The sequence below is a fragment of the Ochotona princeps genome, chromosome 10, assembly GCF_030435755.1.
Source record: "Ochotona princeps isolate mOchPri1 chromosome 10, mOchPri1.hap1, whole genome shotgun sequence".
NCBI classification, from domain to species: Eukaryota; Metazoa; Chordata; class Mammalia; order Lagomorpha; family Ochotonidae; genus Ochotona; species Ochotona princeps.
The window spans coordinates 28,294,004-28,314,490 of record NC_080841.1 but is presented as its reverse complement, the minus strand read 5'-3'; the positions used below and the strand labels follow the sequence as shown (position 1 = coordinate 28,314,490).

At 48.1% G+C, this 20,487-nt stretch overlaps 1 protein-coding gene across 1 annotated transcript; it reads right to left on the bottom strand.

The window, feature by feature from the left end:
• Nucleotides 1-1,627: 1,627 nt before the first annotated feature.
• Nucleotides 1,628-18,220, bottom strand: LOC101521779 (mitochondrial amidoxime-reducing component 1). The gene is given in 10 exon segments (XM_058669697.1): nt 1,628-1,754; nt 7,977-8,049; nt 8,148-8,208; nt 8,751-8,853; nt 11,859-12,006; nt 12,009-12,025; nt 15,812-15,952; nt 15,954-16,062; nt 16,177-16,358; nt 18,171-18,220. Coding segments are annotated over 10 exon segments (1,011 nt in total).
• Between the last annotated feature and the right edge of the window lie 2,267 nt (nt 18,221-20,487).

The window sequence follows — 20,487 nt, the reverse complement described above, 5'->3', positions numbered from 1 at the left end:
TGTGAGCTGAGTGGCCATTTCCCACCACTAGGTGGCGCTGTCTCCTTTCAGGAGCATATTTTTTGGCCTGCTAAACAGGTGCCCAAAACTCCCTAGGCATCATCTTGGAAACAGCAAAGCAGAGCTCCTTCCCTCTCCAGTTCCGCTGTAACCTCCTGTGCACTGGAAAGGGTTCTGAAGCAGCATGGGACATATTTGATATTTTGTTTCATGGTATAGATGTTACCTTTCTTCTCTCAGGTCCTAAACTGGAATCTGGAAGCTCTTGCTAATTCACCCTTCCATTCTGACACTTCAGCTGTCCCACCTCTGCATCCTACATGGGATGCACCAAGTCCTCATGGACACTGTCTGAGGGGCAGTAGCGCCAGGCAGAAGAATATCTATGGGAAAGTGGTATCTTGGATGCTTCCACAAGGTCAGCTTCTTTTTTTTTTATTATTATTATTAATTACATTGCATTATGTGACACAGCTTCATAGGCTCTGGGATTCCCCCAACCCTTCCCTGTACCCTCCCCCAATGGTGGATTCCTCCACCTTGTTGCAGTATTACAGTTCAAATTCAGTCAAGATTCTTTCATTGCAAGCATATACCAAGCATAGAGTCCAGCATCTTATTGTCCAGATAAATTCAACGGTTTCAGGGGAGACCATCTCTGGTCTGAAGGCAGAGCTGGCAGAATATCATCCCAATCAATTAAAAGCCACAACATAACATCAACAACAATTTACAACATTATGGAATTATTTGACATGGTATTGAGTAACCACTATGTTTAAAAAATGCAAGCTCTTAACCACATCCTGTGACTACTTCATTGACATTTCAATTTTAGTTTATATACAACCGGTTCTGTACACCTTAAAATGGCTATAGGTTACTATTCAGCTGTCTCGTGTCTATTTTCATTTTAGTATTTAGCAGTTTATAGTGTTGAAGCATAATTTTGCTGAACTTGGCAGATTTCAGGATAGTCTAAACTGGCTTATAACTCTAACAAGGCATATGTCAATAGTTGAGGTGCAGAACAGTTTTAGGAGAGGTGTGCAGAGAAATCTTCAATACCTTAGTGAGGAGTAACTAATCTACCTAGTGTCCTACCTAGTAAGTTATTTGTGAGTCCATGCGAAGGTCAGCTTCTTTACACCCTTTTCAAAAGTTAGCCTGGAGTGGGAAGGAAAGTTCCATGGCACTCCAATTTTATTTGAGGAGCTATTTAACTTCCATGCACAGGGCCAATAAAAGCTTCCAGATCTACTCATCCACTCTTCCTCTTTCTCTTCTTTTGCCCTTCCCTAGGAGTAGTGGTGAGATGGTTGAGGTTAGCAATCCCACCAGGTGCATAGAGAAGCAGGAGAAAGCATTTTTCCAGAATCAGTTACATGGGTAGTTTTCAGAATCCTATTTGTCATGTAAAGGAGTTAATACTAAAGTCTTACCAAATGACCAACACTATATTTGTTTGCTTTGTAGGGGAGTTGCCAGGCAGTGTTGAGAGGCATGAAATCCAAAAGAGGAAACCCAAGCTCAAGAACATGATGAAGTGTCACTTCTGAAACACCTTGCCGCAGTGCTGCTACTCTGGGAGGCCATTTTCGAAGGCATCTGACAGTCCAGGCTCTCCTTATTGACCCAGCAGTTATACAGGGTCTCCCACTTTGACTGTCCCTGGGGTTTCTAGAACAAAATATTATTCAGACAGAGGTGATTTTCTATATCATTTCTGTTTAGCAGGGTCACACTGGTGATAACTGCAATGGGCCCCAAACAAAAGTCAGAGCTCGTCAGAGCACAAATACCTGTGACTTCTCCTCCACTGGGTGGACAGAACCACCCTACCATACTGCACAGCTCCAGAGAGCACCATTGGCAGGGAAAAAAGAAAAAATCATATCCCCTTGCAAATCCTATTGAAATTAAAAAATGAGACAAATAAGAGACACAGAGAACACCACTGGTACCAAAGTGTGACCAAATAGCACCTGCTCGTGTCACAGAGCAAATATCCAGCTCGGTGCAAGCCTAGAAGGGAATAACCAATGGTTCTTCTACATTAACGTTTTCCTTTTCAGAATCAAGAGATCAGTGCTCGACGTACCCAGGCACACTGGGTGCTGAATACTGTTCCTTCTCCCTCTTCCAGCTCTGCGACCCAAACTACTGCCCTGGGCTCCCCTTTCTCAGCTTTTCCCTGCTCCCCATGGCTTGCACCCAGCTGCCCAGTCCTGAGCTGCTTCCTGCATGACCTCAATAGACTTTGCTGCTTTCTTCCCATTCCCTCTATCAAAATCTTGCTTCCAACATGGCCAGACTCCATTAGAGGTGACGCTAATAACTTCTTAAACAACCTCTTTTCCTCTTCCTCCCCATGCCTTCAATCCACTGTTGACACTACACTATATTACTGTCTCAATTTTGCTCTCGTCTTAGCATTCCTAGGCTCAGAAATGTTCAATGGCTCCCAAGTGCCTAAAAACTAACATTCCAATCCTTCAGTCTGGCGTGTAAGCCGCTTCCTTGGCCCCAACCAGCTTTTGCAACTCCAACACCCTCTGCTCCTTGCTGCACCCATGCCGTACTGGATTCCTCCATGTCCTGTCATCTTGCTTTGTGTCTCACCAGCTCGGTGATTCCTCTGGGATTCCCAAGAGTATCCCTCCTCCATTCCCTAGGCATTAGCATTCCACCTTTTCCTCAAGGCCCAAGTCTTCCAGGAAGAAAATCCAGGAACTCCAAGCCAGGAGCCCTGCCATCAACACTCCCATGTCTTGTCCTGTAGTGTCAGGGCACAAATCTGCTCTCCAAGACAGGGAGTCCCCAGAAAACAGGACCTGTGTACACCCTCCCTGCCCAAGGCTGGGGTTCCTCATGACCACAAATGCTTGTTGAATGCTTGAACATGTTGGAGCATCAGGGTCAGGCGATACATCTTTATCAGGCAGAAAACTCAGGAAGCCCAAATGCATGACCATGGGCAGATGTGTGACAAGGCAAGATTCCCCACCCTTCTCCACCAGGGTACAGTTCTCCTTCTGTTGCCTCCTATGTCAACTCTAACTTTATACCACATTTTTTTAATTTAACACATTGTTGCTAAGAGCATTCATTTCATTCCACCTTGCTTAAGGAAAAAAGCATGACATCGATGTAGTTGTAATTTTTTTCCATCAAACCAGAAATGCCCAATAAACGCACAAGAGAATGAAGTGGAGCAGGTTCTCTGGACATCTTTAGCCTGTCACTCAAGCCATGAACTCCAGGCCATAGGCTCTGCATCTGTTTTGTCTGCTGCTGTATTCCCACTACCTGCCACGTCGTAGTTACCAGCCTTACAGAACTATTCTCTAGCTCCATACTAAGGTTCCACTGCAGAACCCTTGGAAACCAGGCTTCTCTCCTGGCCTCCCTCCCTTCTGTGAATGTGCAACACCAGAGTCAACTGGGATCTGCCTGTCTGAGCGGGACTGTTTTAGGACTGGGACAGTTCAGCTGCTTTCAAAGCTTACATCTTTCAGCTCACAAGATCTGGACTCTGAGACCCCAGCTCTGATCATCTCCATGAGGGAATTGAGACTTGGAATTCTGTACATCACACATTGACAACTTATAAGCAATCACACACCAACTACCGCTTTAAATCCTGACAAGCCTATACAGGAATTTGTGATATCCTCATTTTGCAGGTAGGTATCAGAGGAGTAGCCAGTTTGCCCAGAAGCTCCAGATCCTCAGTCTCAGAGGCGAATCTGGAGCTAGTACACAGGTCTCCATGTCTCCATGCTGAGGACTCCTCCTCCTGAGTGTAATCTGTCCCTTGCTATCCATCTACCTTCTAAGAACACCCCAGGCCCAAGAGATATCTACAGAAATCTTCCCATCACTCCACCCCTGCACATTCACTATACCACCAGGTAACTGAAGAATAAAAGACCCCAAAATGCTACCGTACCACCCAACCCAGCCTCTCTAAAAGCTGCTAGGACGCAATACATAAACAGGCAGGTGATGGGACAGACATGGTGGTGTAGCTGCTAAAGCCATCACCAGCAATGCCAGCAGCCCATTTGTGTACCTGTTCCTGTCCTGGCCAATATACTGCCAATGCAGCTCCCTGCTAATGGCCTGGGAAAGGCAGAAGAAAATGACTCAAGTGTTTAGGTCCTTGAAACCCGTGTGGAAGATCTGGATGAGACTCCAGGCTCCTGGCTGCTGCCTGACCCAGTGTTGGCTATTGTCACCATCTGAGGAGTGAAACAGGAGCCAGAAGATCTGTCTCTCTTAGTCTCTCTGTAACTCTTTCAAAATAATCTTTTAAAAGAGACCTGAGTCAGGTGGTCTCCTGGTTTGGGGAAAGAGTTATGAGACTGGAGAGTTGATTCTTGGCTGGGAAATTGGCCAGGACTTCTCAGTAACCACAATGTCCTGCCAGCACTGCCCACCCTCCAACAACACCTCCAAGCCACCTTCTAGGGCAAGGGAAGACAAAACCAAGTCACTAGCGACCCCTTGTGGGGATATGGAAATATTGCAAGTGGCCAAGTATTCAGTGTTCAACAGGCTGGTAGTTAGCCCAGGATTGTCTCATGCACTGATCTGCCACGATCATGTAAACACACACACACACACATACACACATATGCATTTGTTGGGATTAATAAACCAGAAATCACAATATCTCCTTTCTTGGAGCATTTTTCTCTTTCCATGCAAACAATTCATAATTGCATTTATGACACAGCATTCAGCTTGAGCACAGGTGTAGTGTGAAGAGAAGCGCTGCTCACTGTAAAGGCAGCTCATCATTCACACTGCCAGGCTGGTGCATGGATTACCCAAGGCCAAGTCCATGGCTCTGGGCAGCATCTCTGGTCAGGGATCAGTCCCAGCCACAGCAGCTCATGAGGCCACATCTTGGTCACTTGATCACGTGGAGACCTTCCCAGAAGCTCCACAACTCACTGTATGTCCTAGTTAAGAATTCAAGAGCACTGGGCCCGGCGGCGTGGCCTAGCAGCTAAAGTCCTCGCCTTGAAAGCCCCGGGATCCCATATGGGTGCCGGTTCTAATCCCGGCAGCTCCACTTCCCATCCAGCTCCCTGCTTGTGGCCTGGGAAAGCAATTGAGGACGGCCCAATGCACTGGGACCCTGCACCCGCGTGGGAGACCCGGAAGAGGTTCCTGGTCCCGGCATCAGATTGGCGCGTACCGGCCCGTTGCGGCTCACTTGGGGAGTGAATCATCGGAGGGAAGATCTTCCTCTCTGTCTCTCCTCCTCTGTGTATATCTGGCTGTAATAAAATGAATAAATCTTTAAAAAAAACTCATACCTACTGCCTTAGTCTCATCTGTCAGAAGAAATCTTACAAGGCCAAGATTTACATGTAAAAGATTTACATGTAAAAGGTGGTCCTTGAGGACCCAAGGACTTGCCAACGCACCATGAGGAGCAGGTGATGGGGCCAGACTGGTGGTTGGGCTTCCGTCTTCTCCCATGAATCTGTCAGCACCATGGTCCTCTGTCCCCTGACTCAGCACAGGTGACACACGCAGCAAATGCCCTTGTCGCCATAGGCTTCATGCACCAGCAGAATCTTAGTGCCTGTGTCCTACACATGCTCTCTTCTTCTTATTAGGGACAAGGCTATGAGAAAGCTTCCACAGACCCCAGCTGCTCCCGAAGCCTGCAGGATCAGTGTGTGTGCCACTGTCCCCGAACCAAGAACAGCGCGGCGCTCCCTGTCTTTCTGAGCAGGCAGAACTCTGTTCCCTACCTCTGCAAGTCCTCCCTTCACAGACAGAGGCTCCCCTACTTCTCTCTGCTCATCATCTCCCAGTGTCCTCCCCAGCCCAGCCTGTGGGTGATGCACAGCGGTAGGTGAGGCCAGGCAGCAGACAGGTGGCGCTGCTGAGCATCTGCATTCCAAAGCCGCTGCAGCCTTAGGGCAGCAGGAGCAGACAGACACACAGTGTGGCTCCCAGTGACCCGCCCGAAAGCAAGAGGCTGTTGTTGACATCACTGTGTGCTTCCCTTCCTGTGATTTATGGGATGTGGTCGGGCCTTTCTCGTCCCGATTTATGACCACCTGTCCTGGCGAACACATACATTACGACCTCTGTGGCAATTTAAATCTCAGTCCGAGATAGGACAAGACACCTCGGCTGGCTGCTCTGTCTCCCCCGGTATTAGAAGCAATTAGGGCTGTGTGGAGCCTGCGGAAGGTCGGGAGCGGGGAGGGAGGGTAGGATCCCTGTGACATTCCCTCCCCTCGCCCCCGGCAGCCTTCCTACCTTCCCTCTATGTTTGGGGTCAGTTAGTTGTACTGCTTCTATAAACACAGCCTCCCAGGGAGGGAGGGAGCGCCGAGACTCCGGGAACCAGCCCACTGAGTGCTTGGAGCAGGCGTTTTTTTGCAAGCAGAAAAATTGCGAAATCTAGTCTGACATCAAGTGGTATCAATTGTGGTGGGACAGAGAACAAGATGTACAGAAAGATATGACATGGGTGGACATTTGGTACATCAGTTAAGGCCCTGCATGGGCCTCCCGCATCTTGTATTGGAGTGCCTGGGTTCAAGTCCAGCTTCCGGCTGATGTGCACCCTGGAAGGCAGCAGGTGATGGTGTCCGGAGTACTGCAGTCCCTGCCTCAGCTGGGAGACCTGGTTGAGTCCCTTGTTCGAGGCTTTGTCCTAAGCCAGCCCCAGGTGTTGGGAGCACTTGGGAAGTGAACCAATGGAAGAAAGTACACTCTCTCTCTCTCTCCCCCCTCTCTCTCCCTCCCTCGCTCTCTGCCTATTATTTTCTGCCTGCTTTTCCATTAGTTAATTAGTTAATTTAGGGAAACACCATCACAGCCAATTCCTCCAATTCCTCAGCTGACTTGCACACAGTAGCACCTGGAGCTGTCCTGTCACCTCTGATCTCACAGGGATGCGGGCTGGGACCCGGCTGAGCAGGATGAGCTAGGATCACAGAGCCCATGCTCCCAATTCCCATGCCAGGTTCTTTCCTCTTCCTCTCCCCCATCCCAATTTTTGCTCCTTGTGGTTTTTTGTGACCATGGAGAAGTAGGAAGATTGGGTTCCAGTGTGTTCTGTTGAGGAGTGGGCGCTTTTTGAAGAACCGCTATCCTCTGTCACGGCTGCTTCTGCTGGTATCATTTGCCTTGTCATACGTGGTGTTATGACAAACAGCCTCAAGCAGGCTGAAAAGTTAAGTTTCTGGAAAATGCCTACTGACCCACTGCTGGAATTCTACTGAATGCTGAAAGGCATTTCCTGTATCATATATTTGTCCACCCCTCAATCCGATGCACCTCACTCTTTTTCTACTTCCAAAGAAGTTGCAGGCGTCAGCACCTTCACCTCTAATGTAGTCACAGCCCACGCTGGCGGTCCCAGCTCAGCAGCAGCAGCCACTGACTGCACCCTGAGACCCTCTCCAGTTCTAGAAGAGCCCCTTCTCCTGAACCCACTCTGCTCTCCTTGTTACATTTTCTCCTGACCACTCACTGTGCCAGGCAGCTCACGCACTTGGCAGTCATCTGTCAATCTTGCTACCCCCTGGCCCTCATGCTGAGATGCATCATGGTGGACCACAGGTGTTGGTGTAGAGTACAGGCCCACAGCCTCACACCTAGAGGTAAAGGGCAGGATGGCATCCCAGCCCTTCAGTCCAGGCCGTCAGCATGCCTGGGGCTTTTTCCTGGTGGTTCTCATGAAAGATGTGACATCTGACCAGTAGCCGCCCTACCCCAAGTCTCCCAGGGCTGTGCCTAAGCAGTTGCCCCCCCCATCCCTCCTCTCTGACACGTTGCACAATAGTCAGGGCCAAAGCTTTGAGTCTGCAGGGCTGCTGAGATGGGACCTGATACCCATGTGGTCCCACATCCTTCTTACAGGCATTAAGCTTTGGATATTGCTTCTTTCCTGGGCACCTAAGCCCGAGAGTGAGACTCCATTGGCCCAGTTCTACCTTTCCAGTGTTTCTAGTGGCTCGTTCCTGATCATGACCCCGCAGTCTGGGTCCACCACGGTTAAAATGCATCCGGACACAGAGAGAGAGTGTGTCATACAGGGGACCAGGCAAAGCGACTCCTCCTGAGCTCCATTGCCAACCCCTAGGGGAACTAGAAGAAGCCTTACCTGGGACAAGCCATCACCTTTTTCAGTTCAACATTGCCAATAAGCAACTCATCTCAAGAATCCTAGGGGACCAAGTACAAATTCCTTTGAGCACCTCCCTGACACATCCGCCTGGACTTCCCAGGAGCTGGCACCACAGATGGCCAACATATGCTTTGGTCCTGGGAGACCACCTGACCAGCATGCGGCTCCTTGATACCTACCTTCAACATCGACACAGTCGCTTGAGGGAAATGTTCTCTCTGTCTCTCCCTGGTAAAATTATCATGGCAACACCTCTTCAGGTGACCTCCCTGACCACCCGAACTTGCCTGCTGAGGGAGACTTGGCTCATCACAATGTCAGATCCTTTTGTGCCTGCCTGAGGTTGCATGCATTAAGATCCCAAAGTCACCGCACATCTGTATCCGGTATCTCCCTGCCAGGGCAGGACTAGCATCCTCTGCTGTCCTCCAACCCCTGGCCCATGCGCTCGATCAGTGGGTCCTGTTTCCCAGGGCAGTCCGAATCAGTGAGCCAAGCCCATGCACCCCAGCAATGGAGAGAGGACACTCACATGGAAAACGTTCAAGATCAATGTTCTTTAAAAAAAATCCCAAAACACTTGTGAATAAGCATCCTCAGGTGGCACGGTATGGGTTGGTTCAACTGAGCCGTCAGTGATCATCCTGGCAGTCAGGGAGGGTGGATCTATGTGCAGCTCTGGTCTGGACAGGTGAAGCATAACTGAGCCCAACACGGCAGAAGGTAAAGGAACTCCAGGAAGAAGACCCAGTATTCAGGAAATAAAAGCACCACAGCAATCACCCTACCATCCTGACTTGTGACCTGGGAGGATGGAGCCAGCCAAGCAGGTGAGGCAGAAGGCAGAGCTCTGTGAGTGTAAGATGCACCCCAAGACAAAGCTCCAAATCCGGAACTTTACTCCCAAGAGTGTGAATTATTCTGAATAGGTGCATTGTGCTGTTCTGTCTCGTTTCGTTTTACAACATGTAATATGACCTTAATTGTATGTTGAATTTTGAAACAGCATCATAGCCTGGCCTGTAAGCATCTCTCCACCAGGGGGCACTGTGAACATCAAAAAACATGGGAAAAGAGCAAAGAGAAATGAGGGTACAGGGAATTTATTTATTAATTAGAAACATATTTCCAGAGACATTTTTAAGCGCAAAAGAAATCTAATAGAGCATGGACACACAGATAAGTAGGGTAAAGGTTCCACCATCAGGAAAGTTCTACTTGACAAAAAAAAAGGGAAAGAAGAAAACTTGACTGGACCCTGACTAGGAGCCTAGAATCCTACGAAGATCTGGAGAAGACCTCGGGAGAGTCTTCCCACCAGGACCCCTATTGGGGGCACTCAGTTTGCACAGGAAAAACCCCGGCAATGGGAGAGGTGGAGGAGGGGCCAGGGGCGGAGTCTGCCATCAGAGAAGACTTGCCAGGGAGGTGACTTCTCTCTTAATGTCCGAGGCGGAGAAACAGACGGATGTACACACACACAATGAAAGAGAGAAAGAGAGAGAGAGCGCGCATTCTCTTCCTCTACTTCAGTTTTCAAATGCCTGCAACCATTGGGCGGGCTCCTGGAACTCAAGCCATGTCCCTTGCACATGGGTGACAAGAATCCAATTATGCCAATCATCACTGTTACCTATCAGGTCTGCATATGCAGGAAGCTGAAATCAGGAGTCAGGGCCAGGAATCAAACCTAGGCACTTCCTGTGTGGCATGCAGGCTTCTTTCGCACTAGGCTATACCTCCTGTCCTAGGAGGTAGCTTTTTAAAAACAGCCAAGGACTTTGAATGGGGCAGCATCAAGAAATCTATATGGCAGAGGTCAGTGTGGTGGCTCAACGGCTACGTGTAAGCACCAACATCCCACACCAGCACCAGTTTGTGTTCAAGCTGCTCCACTTCTGATTCAGCTCCCTGCTTTTAGCCTGGGAGAGCAGCAGAGGATGGTCCAAGCCCTCAGGAACCCTCTGCACCCATGTGGGAGACTGGGTGGAAGTTCCCGGCTTCAGATTGGCTTAGCTCTGGCCATTGCAGCCATTTGGGGAGTAAACCAGCAGATGAAATCTCAATCTCTTTCCCTGTGCATCTCATTCCATCTATACAATCTGCATTTCAAATTAAAAGGAAGACTTTTAAAAATAATCTTGATGGCAGGAGGCAGAGGATTATGCTAGGTTCTAGGTCTAGTTTGTGCCTCAGAGCTCATTTTGCAAATACAGGCTGGGAAAGCAAACAGCAGCAAAGCTGTAGAGGAGTGTGTAACAGAATGGAAGGCTGGGCCTTTTGAGAAATGAGAAGCCACTGAAGAGTTCTGAGCAAAGCGGAGCCCTGGGGAGTTGTCACAGACACTTATAGTAGAAGAGAACTGGCCATGCCAACATCCAGGAGGGAGCCCTCATGATGATGGCAGATGGCAACACAGCACGTAACCAAGGAAAGTAGAGAGGGAGGAAGGTCAAGACCAAAAATTTTGGAAGTCATGGTTAAAGTCAGGAGCAGAAGGAAGAATCGCACAGAAGCATAGGCAATGCAGCCAAGGGAGAAAGGTTCCTGTGAGTGGTACCCACAAGCCCAAAGGCAGGGTGATAGTGGGTACACAGAAAAGGTCACAGAGTGTGGTCCAGGGTGCTAGTGATCCCATGCTGTGGCCCCAGGGAGAAGTGGGAGAGCAGGAAGTGAGTGCAGGTGATGGACATGAAGAGGGGCAGAGGAGGACCCCAGTTATTGGGTGGAGTAGGCTCCAAGGTGATGCTTGAGTTCACTTTTCCAGAAGCTTCTGAGCAGGAATTCAGCCTCTGTCCTGGATGACTGTTACCCAGCTCTATCCAGCTGCTGACCCCACATTCTGGAATCTTCCCAGACCCCTGCAGAAGCATTTTATGCACCCTGCAAGTTAATGTCAAGGACTTAGCTACCTGTACAGGGGATCCACAGAACCTTACCCCCTTTCAAAACCATTCTGGTCATTTGAAGGTGCCCTGCTGAGCAAAGTCTTGCCCTCATTCTGGCAGCACCCAGGGAGCAGCCACAGGTAGAATTGCAGCTCCTTCCTTTATTTGAACTTCCTCTCATTAGAACAATCAAAAGTCAACACAGCCACTCCTATCCTAACTCAGATTTGGAATGTACCCGGTTGCTTCAAGCACAGTACAGCAAGGCTTGTGTATACATTACATAGCTCTCATCTCATTGGTTCTAGGATGGACTCCCTCCTGCTCCCCTTGTGTCTTGGCCCTGGACCCCTTGGGGGTGTTATGTTTCTCTTGCTGATGTGTAGTTGTGCTTCCGTTCCCATGGTTTTCTGCATGGGACTTTGACAGCATAAGCTGCAGAAGTTGCTTGCTTGTTCCTTCCTCAAGCTGACGACTCAGTCCTGCCAACTGTGCATTTGCTATCTCGGTTCATTGCTAATCATGTGCTTAGTTCCCTTCATCACTCTCATCTTGCCATTGCTCGCCATTTTTTTTCCCATTGGCTCACATCCTTTTATTTATTATTATACATATATGTATATATGTATATTTATATGCAGTTCTATGTACAATCACTGGCTCCTTCGAACAAGACTAAGGCATCCTAAGGTATTCTCAGCAAAATGAGATCTTTATGGACTTGGGTGGGGAAGCTGTGGAAACTTGACATTGTCAGCCACTTCGTGGAAGAGTAAAAACTGCCCTTGCCTTACCTGCACTGGAGCACTGCGTTGGTGGTGGGTGTTTTGATGGGCAACAGCGGGTCCTCTGAGTAGGGTGCACTGAGTGTCACGGTGTCCCTGTCACAGGTCAGGGAAATCACAACCAGGTGAGGTTCCTGGCAAGCAGTGACCGTGTTCCCCTCATGTTGATCACAAGCCAAAACCTGTCCTGTTCAAAACACAGGGTATGAATGGAGCACTATGACAGGTAGTCAGCCTTCGCAGGAGCTCCAGTTAGGCACAGTTGTCTTTGATTTCCTCCCTTTAAGTCTGCTGTGCCTGCCCCGCTGTGCTAACACCAGCTCAGCAGTTGGTGAGACAGTCTGCCCACTAGTTTCAAAAAGTTCGCTAACAACTCTAGCTTCCAACCTACAAGATCTGCAGAACATTTTGAGTTTGCTCATGGCACTGAAATCAAAGACATTAATTCTGCCTTCATGTCAATGGTCAGAAAACTGGATGACTTTTATTAAATAATACCCCAAGCAGAAAAGAAAAATCTACTTCACACAAAGAGTTCAAGGGCACAAGAAAGCACTGTACCTGTCACCTGGAAGGCAACAGCTCGTGTAGACGGAGGCGCCCTCGCTTGTGCCATCCCCGGCCACGGAGTTCAGAAGCACAGCACACACCACCACGTACACCGTGCCAATCCCAAGCCCCCACACTCACCCTTTAAATTTTTTTTTTAATTTTAATATCCAGTGCTGTGAAATTTGCAGTTTGTTAAAAGATCTAATGTGGCTTATTTTTTTTTTCTGGTCTAATACTCCCAATACTCTGTACATCCTAGAAAAAAAAAATGGAGAAGTAATAGGAACAGCCATTTCCAGAAAAAGAATGCGTTTGTGAAATCTATCTCTCAGCACAAAGAAGTGAGATATATTAGCATTTTGATCATTTCTGTGCACACTGATGGAACAATCACAATAAGAAAAGTAAATTTTTGCTTGTGCCATCCCCAGGCATAAGAAAAGATTTGGAAGAAATTTTAGGTCACTAAAGATATTTCTTGGGGCCCAGTGTCATGGTGTAACATGTTAAGCTGTCATCTGCAGTGCTGATTTCCTATAGGAGCACCAGTTCAAATCCAAGCTGCTCCACTTCTGATCCAGCTTCCTATTAACGTACCTAAGAAAGAGGAGGATGGCTCAAGTGCTTGGGGTCCTGCACCCATCTGGGAGATCTGGGAGCTCCTGGCTCTGGCTTCAGCTTGGTCCAGCTCTGCTTGTTCAGACCCTTTGGGGAGTGAACCAATGAATGGAAGCCCTCTCTGTCTGTTTGTCTGTCTCTCTCTCTCTATATATATATATGTGTGTGTGCATATATATGATATATAAATATATTAAATATATACATATGTATGTGTATATATGCATGTGTATATATGTGTATATTATATGTATACGGACTATATATTATGTATTTAAATTATATGAAAATATAATTAGACTTTCATATAAAAAAGATACACCCTTGTAAAATTAAAAAAGATATTTTTTCCATCACTTCCAGTAGGTTATCATGGCTGAGCTGTACAGCTACACAAGAGAAATACGTTGGTGCAAGTTCTCCCCGTGACTACTCTTCTTCCTCCACAGACAGAGCTCTGCCTGTCCTACCCCAAATCTTTGATAGCAGAAAATGAGTATTAGTCTAGTAATTCTCCCTGGCAACAATGGCTGTCTGATCTTAGAAAAATGCAAATCTGATCTTATAATCTCATTCAAAGACCCCTCCATAATTCTTCCTTTAAGCTATAGGGTAGCAGGAACCAGGAACTTGGACCATCACCTACTGCCTCCAAGCTGCATTAGCAGGAATGCCAAATTGGACACAGAGTAGCTGGGATAAGAGCCAGCCCTCTGACCTGGGATTCAGGCATCCCAAGCAGGAATTGAGCCATGAGCCCCACCACTCCACAACACTGGCCAAAGATTATAACTGGAGCTAAGCAGGGCCTCTCCTAATGCAGCCACATTTCCAGGGCTTCTCACATTTCCTGTGGCTTCACCCACAAAGAATATGAAACACATGCATCCAAAGGCATTTCAGAAAGCTCATGGAACAACCCACGCATGCAGTCCACAGCAGTTTACCACTAAATAAACTTATCTTTTAATTTAGCATTTTTCATAAATCTTTTGAAATGTTCTTATCCTGTATAAAGTATCTGGTCTACTTCTAGGCATGAATGTAAAAGAATTGAAAACATTCACGCTGCTTTATCAATGTTTGCTGCAGTGTCATTCCAATGGCAAAAAGCAAAAACACAAGTGTCCATTAACAGATTTTGAAAATATATTTATGCTTAAGCACTTCTACCATGTTGACCATTTGACATGCGCAATTCAGTGGCACTGAACACACACATGGTTTTGCAATAATCTCCACTTTTTCCAAAAACCTTTTCATCATCTCAAACAGAAACTTTAAACCATTAAGAATAACTACCATTTTCCCCAGTTCCTCTCCTGCCTCTTGTAACCTCGAATACGCTTTTTGTCTCCAGGAGCCAGAATTATACAACACTTCCCTTCTTGCATCAGGCTTATCTCAATGAACATTGTGCTTCAAGACCCATTCATGTTAGAGCATATATAAGACCTGCACCCCTCTGTGGTTGCATAATACTCCGTCACATGTCTACACCACATTTCGTTTCTCCACTCATCAGCGAACATCTAAGTTGTCTCCACCTTTTGACAATTACCAATGATGCTGCAATACACCGCATATATACCTCTTTGTTTTGAATTTTACTAAAAACCTGTGCATATGGTAGCTTCTCCCCCAGCACACACTGTCCTCTCTGGCTGTCTATGCCCAGTTTATTCTCTCTATCTATCTAGTACAATCCTCTCCCTATTTCTTTTCCTGGGAAGTTTGTACTCACTGTCCAGGTTCCAGATCAAGCTGCTACTGCCTCTGCTGAGTAGTGCCTGACAGCTTCCGGTGCTTCTTCCTGCTTGCTGGCTCTAAACTCAACCTCTGATGAGCAGTCAGCAGCTAGGACCCCGAGCCGTCGTTGCCTTCTGATTCCACCTTCTGAGAATGTGTGATGGCCAAAACCAAGCACTGAGCGCCAGGTCTGGTACCAGCGCCAGCTCTCACAAGCATCAACTGTAACATGAACTCAATAAATGCTTTCTGGATCAACAGAGTAGAATCATGCCTTTGACCCTAGGGTCCAAGGAACAACCGCAGCCAGTCACAGATATTTACAATCCCCACAGCATACAGGAGCAGAGAGCACCTTCCACCTAGGAGCTCAAGTGTTCTGTGTCTGGAGCTGTTAGGGGAAAAGCCACAGGACTGGTTACAGCTGTGCTACTGGCTGAAGCTGAGCGGCTGCTCTGGGAAGGTGGCCGAGGCCGCCTCACAATGAGACCCCAAGCCTGCTCGAGCTCAGAGTCAGCCTGGGGTTTTGCGACCTTTCCCTGAGTCCCAGGAATTCATGAACAGCTTCTCATCACCAGACAGCGCATCAGTGAAAAAGGGCGCTGGGCCTCAACTACTTAATCCACGCTTGAGCGAATCAGAGAGCCCAGCCTATTTGCAACAGCACCTCTGAACTGTGAGCCCATTCAGCTGCGGGGATCACGGGTGCTGCCGCTTAGCGCGCTCTGGGACGGCTGGGTTCCATCGCTTCAACTTTCCCCGGGATCCCTAGGAACAGGCTCTGCAAACACCAAACTGTAAATAAAATTAATCGAGGTCTAGAAGCTCACCGCCCGCCCAGGACAGATTCATGAGTTCGCTTGTGGACTGGCAGGTCCCTGGGCACAAATTCCACATCTCTCAGGAGCTCAAGATACCAAAATAGCTAATCAGAACTAAAAACGCACAAACCTCAGACTCCAGCGCTCTGAGATCAGCCACGGAGGGGAGCCTGCCACGCGTGTCTCCCTAGCCGCCCACAGCGGCCCAAAGAGCGGACTGGGCCGTACCTGTCCCGCAGGTGGCCGCTGCGCAGCCCCTTGAGCGTGCACTCCGCGGGGCTCATCACCACCCCCTTGCAGAACCTGACCCGGTAGATCCACAGCTGTGCTACGGTGCCCACTTGCTGCAGCCGCCCAGGACGCGCGTGCCCCCAGCGCCACCGCGGCCAGGCTCAGTGCGGCGACCCCGAGCCACCCGGCCCGGGACTGCGTGGGGAGGTCGAGGCGGGCAGATACCCAGACGCCCACGGTGCCCTTGGCTGAGCGCGGGCGAGCTCATCAGAACACGCTGAGACTGGCAGACTGGCGCAAGGCAATGGGGTCGAAGCGCAGCTGTTTCTCCAGCCTTGGGGGACTCTCAGAAGAGGCAGCACCTGAACCCCTTGGGACGCTAATGGGAACACCGAGCGCTTCTCCCAGTAGTGGTGATGTGACTGTGAGTGGTAGCTTCCGCGAGGTCGGCGCCTGGTGGCCTCCCCCGCCGACCTCCACTTGCAGCTTCGAGGCCACGTGGCTGCCTTCTGGATCACTGTGCTTGTGGGGTAGTTCACTTAACCTAGAATAAATAAAACGCGAAGTGTGCAGAACAAAGCGTGACTTTGAAAGTAGAAATCAGGCAGCGGATGGCCAGCTGTCTCTCTTGGGGAGCGCGGGAGAGCAATTGGCACAGCCTGGGCCCTGCAGCGTCTGACCATCTGTCTTCCGCTGCTCTCCCCACGAGCTGCCCAGGGTCTAGGGAGGGGCAGAGCGTGGGGATGGAGCGATTGGACCAGGCCCCTGCGTTAACTCCCGTGGGCTCACCTCCTCCCGACAAACCTGGAGGCACACCCACCCAGCAAGGGCAAGCAAGTTTGAACTGGTACGAGGTCCCAGGGCTTCCCTGTGGCAGAGGGCATGTCTCCAGGCCCTGCAATCACTGACACTTCTAAATCAGATGTTATTTCAAACAGCTACTGCAGTTAGGGTGGTATAGCAGTCGAACTGTTGAAAGATGGTTCTCTCATCATTCAAGTACAAGGGAGAATATTCCAGAATGCTGTAACAGGGGTGTTACAGCAGGGGACAGAAATCTGGCTCTACTCCGGCTACACCAAGCATAGCTGGGGGGCTTATGAGCAAGGAGCAGATTGAGGGGGGCCAGCGGGTTGGATATATGCCAAGAGGAGAGATGGTGGGTAGGGGGTCCTTGCTGCACATTTACCAGGATTTTTGCAGATGGCAGGCCAAGCGCTTACACATTGCAGCTGAGAGCTGAGCAACTTGAGATGCTGTCCGGGGCGATCAGATATCAACCAGTGGAGAGATGCTCACTAACCTAACCAGGCAGGATTCTTGCTGTAACAGAGCTCTGTGGGGAAGAGGGTTGGGGAAGGGGACCAGGTCCTAGAAGGGGCTCCTGAGACCAGCCCTGCAGAGGAGCAGGTCAAGTCAAGGCATCCTGTGTCAGAGCACAGGGTGGAAAGCCAGCTGCTCTGCCTCTGAACCAGCTGCTTGCTCAGGTGCCTGGGAAAGCAACACAATATAGGCCAACTATGTGGTCCGCTGCCACCCACAGGGAGACCCGCATGCAGTTCCTGGCTCCTCGCTTCTGCCTAGCCCACCCTGACCACCGCAGTCATCTATGGGGCGGACCAGCAGACAGACAACCTCTCTACATTTCTAACAAGTAAATAAATATTTTGAAAAGAGAACTGCTCAGAGGAGCCTGCAGTTTGGTAAGCCTGCACTCAGGTGCAGCTCAGCCAGGGCCCCAGGGGCTGGGGATGCGTGTTCCCGTACTGGCCAGGCGTCCACACAGATGGATGGTGTCTCCAACCCAAGAGGGAGTGAACTCTCTCACCCCAGCTGGCAATACACTGCAAGGCCTTTAGGGTCTCCAGCAGGGTTTGTTTTTCTAGCTTATTGTTCTTCACTATAAATCTTCACCAGTCCTCATCTTCTCTTCTAGTCCCAGGCCTCTTGCCCTCTGATTTCCAAAAGCAGATGTGGGAGAAGGGGCCCCTGAGAGCAGGATGCAGCTTGGCACCTGTCCGCAAGACCCCGGGCCTGCCTGCTGGCTTCCCCACGGGAAGACCCCCTAAGAGTACTACATGTGTACTTCCGTTAGTCCCCCGCCCTGATGTCTCTCTGATAGTGACAAGGAAAAAAGTGACCTTTCTGTTTTAAGGGTTGACCCTGAAAGTTGGTGTGGATTTTCAGTGACATCACTCCCAGAACTTACCTAGGGAACTTCACTTAGCAGTCTTACATTACAGAGTTAAACAGCAGGAAAACTGAGGTTAAAATCAATTCAGGAATCCAATGAAGGAAAAACGGGAGCAAAGCAACTGCCAGGAGTTCCTGGACTGCCACTGGCCATCATGGTTACCGCACCTCACACTGGCCATCATGGTTACCGCACCGCACACTGGCCATCATGGTTATCGCACCGCACACTGGCCATCATGGTTATTGCACCGCACACTGGCCATCATGGTTACCGCACCGCACACTGGCCATCATGGTTACTGCACCTCACACTGGCCACCTGGAACCCACAGTTCAGAGTGTTTCCCCAGCTCTCCTGCTCCCCAACCCCAGCACAAGTCCGTGATGCTTGTGGGGTCAACCTGGCTGTGTGGAGACAATGAAAAGGGGCCAGGAAAAACGCATCGACAGCCGCTGAAGTACCAGAATAAACTGAGCAAAGCCCCGGGACCAGGTTCATAATAATAAATACCAAAGAGAAGATGGGACTGAGATTCACTTTATTAATGCAGAAACCACAAAGAATTACAAGTGGGTTCATTCATTTACATAGCAGTTCAGTGAGAAATTTTGCTCATATTAAAATATTTATTTTGCTACAAAAATTATTTGCACCTAAAATATTTGTGCTTTCTTCTCCCCCCCCCCTTTTACTCCTAAAATGTCATTCTTTTAAAAACTCTGTTTTCTTCTTGATCAGACTTGGAATTCCAAGGCAGTTAAACACAAATAAATCCCTTTCATACAGTAGAATCAAATCCAAGGGCAAGGTCTAAAATGATTCCTATACTGAAGTACAGCCCTCATAACACACTGGCACAGGTGTGAAAGGTCTGTGGGGCAGAATAGCCATGTGAAACCAGTTAATAGACACGTACAGGTATGTTAACATGTAAGACACATGAGGAAAGCGACTTACTGTTTTCCATTTCTCCTCAAACAGAATAATAACTAATCAAATGGTGACATTTGAAAAAAAAAATTCAGCTACCTTTTGACTGATTCCTCAAACTTTCTTTGTTCATAAACACAAAAGTTAGGGATGAGAAAAGCATAGTGGCTATCGTAAAACTCAACATGACTTTATCAACAATGTCATTTATTTTATAAGCCTTCATTCCAGAAAATTTATATATCTTTATATTCCCCAAACAGCCTTGATACTTTCCTTGCATTAACTCAAAGCATACCAAACTCTGAAAAGTCATAAATCAAGATTCGTTTCCAGGGAGAAGATGGTCCAAGTCCGGTTACCAAAGACTTGCCCAAGTATTGCTGCTGTTCAAATCCTCCTCATTGCTTCCTGGGGCCGAAACCTGAATAAATAACAAGCATCTCTCATTCCTTGGTTAGTTAGTCCATTGGTCATAAATAATTCAACACTCACAGAATAGTCACTTGCGGAGGTTAAAATACCAGCAAGATCAACGACGTTCTGTCCCCAGATGACCTTAATGGGAAGAAGCTGCCTGTATAGACTGGATTCAAGCAAGGGTGCAGCATCCGGGGCACGTGGGAGTGCAGGCAGGAGCAACCCTTGTGAATACCGCTAGTGAAGGGCTAAAAAAGCACGCCCATACCCCAAGGATCCACAGCTCTACTGTAGGGAATCCAACTTACAGAAAATCTCTCTCCATTTTAAAGACCTGTGCCTACAAAGCTGCATACTTTATTCTTTACAACAAAATTCTATGTAGGCCAAAGTATCAAATGCCAGAAAAATGATGTTACTTGAAGTAACATCAGTGATGCAATGTAATATTACAAAGCTATCAAAAATGGTGCCGGAATAGATTGGGTAGCTATGAAAGTATACTTAATACATATACACAAATATATTTATACACTGACACGCATGTATAACAGATCTGTATATATCATGTGAATATATATGTGAGGATGCTTTTCGAAGTTTATGGAAATGGAATTAAATGATAAGTTTATTTTTACACAAAAAAATTTGAAAATCCATTCAGTTTTTTTCATAGCATGCATTTCCCACAAACTTTCGAAAACCCTTCCTATATCACATAAATCAGAACTCCTCACACACACACACACACACACACACTCAGCCAGAATAAATGCAATTGTTTTTCTTTGCTCCACTTTTCTAAGTGCCTTCCAAATTTGCCATGGTGAATGTGGACTGCATTTAGAATGAACCACATAAACAACCATATCTTGAAATTGTAACTGAATACATAATCCCAGTGAGACTGGCATGACTATTCACTGCTTGTTTTAAGGCTTTAAAGGGATTTCTTCTTTTAAAAAGGTCCTCTAGCTGTAGAAATCATGGTGGGTTCACCCTGAAAACAGATGTGCAACATTACTGCTATTGCAAATCGCACAAGAAGGGCAGCCCTCTCTGATGCTGGGGGCAAGGGTCAGGCAGGGCTCTAATGTGACTCATCCCTCAGCATTCTATAACTGAA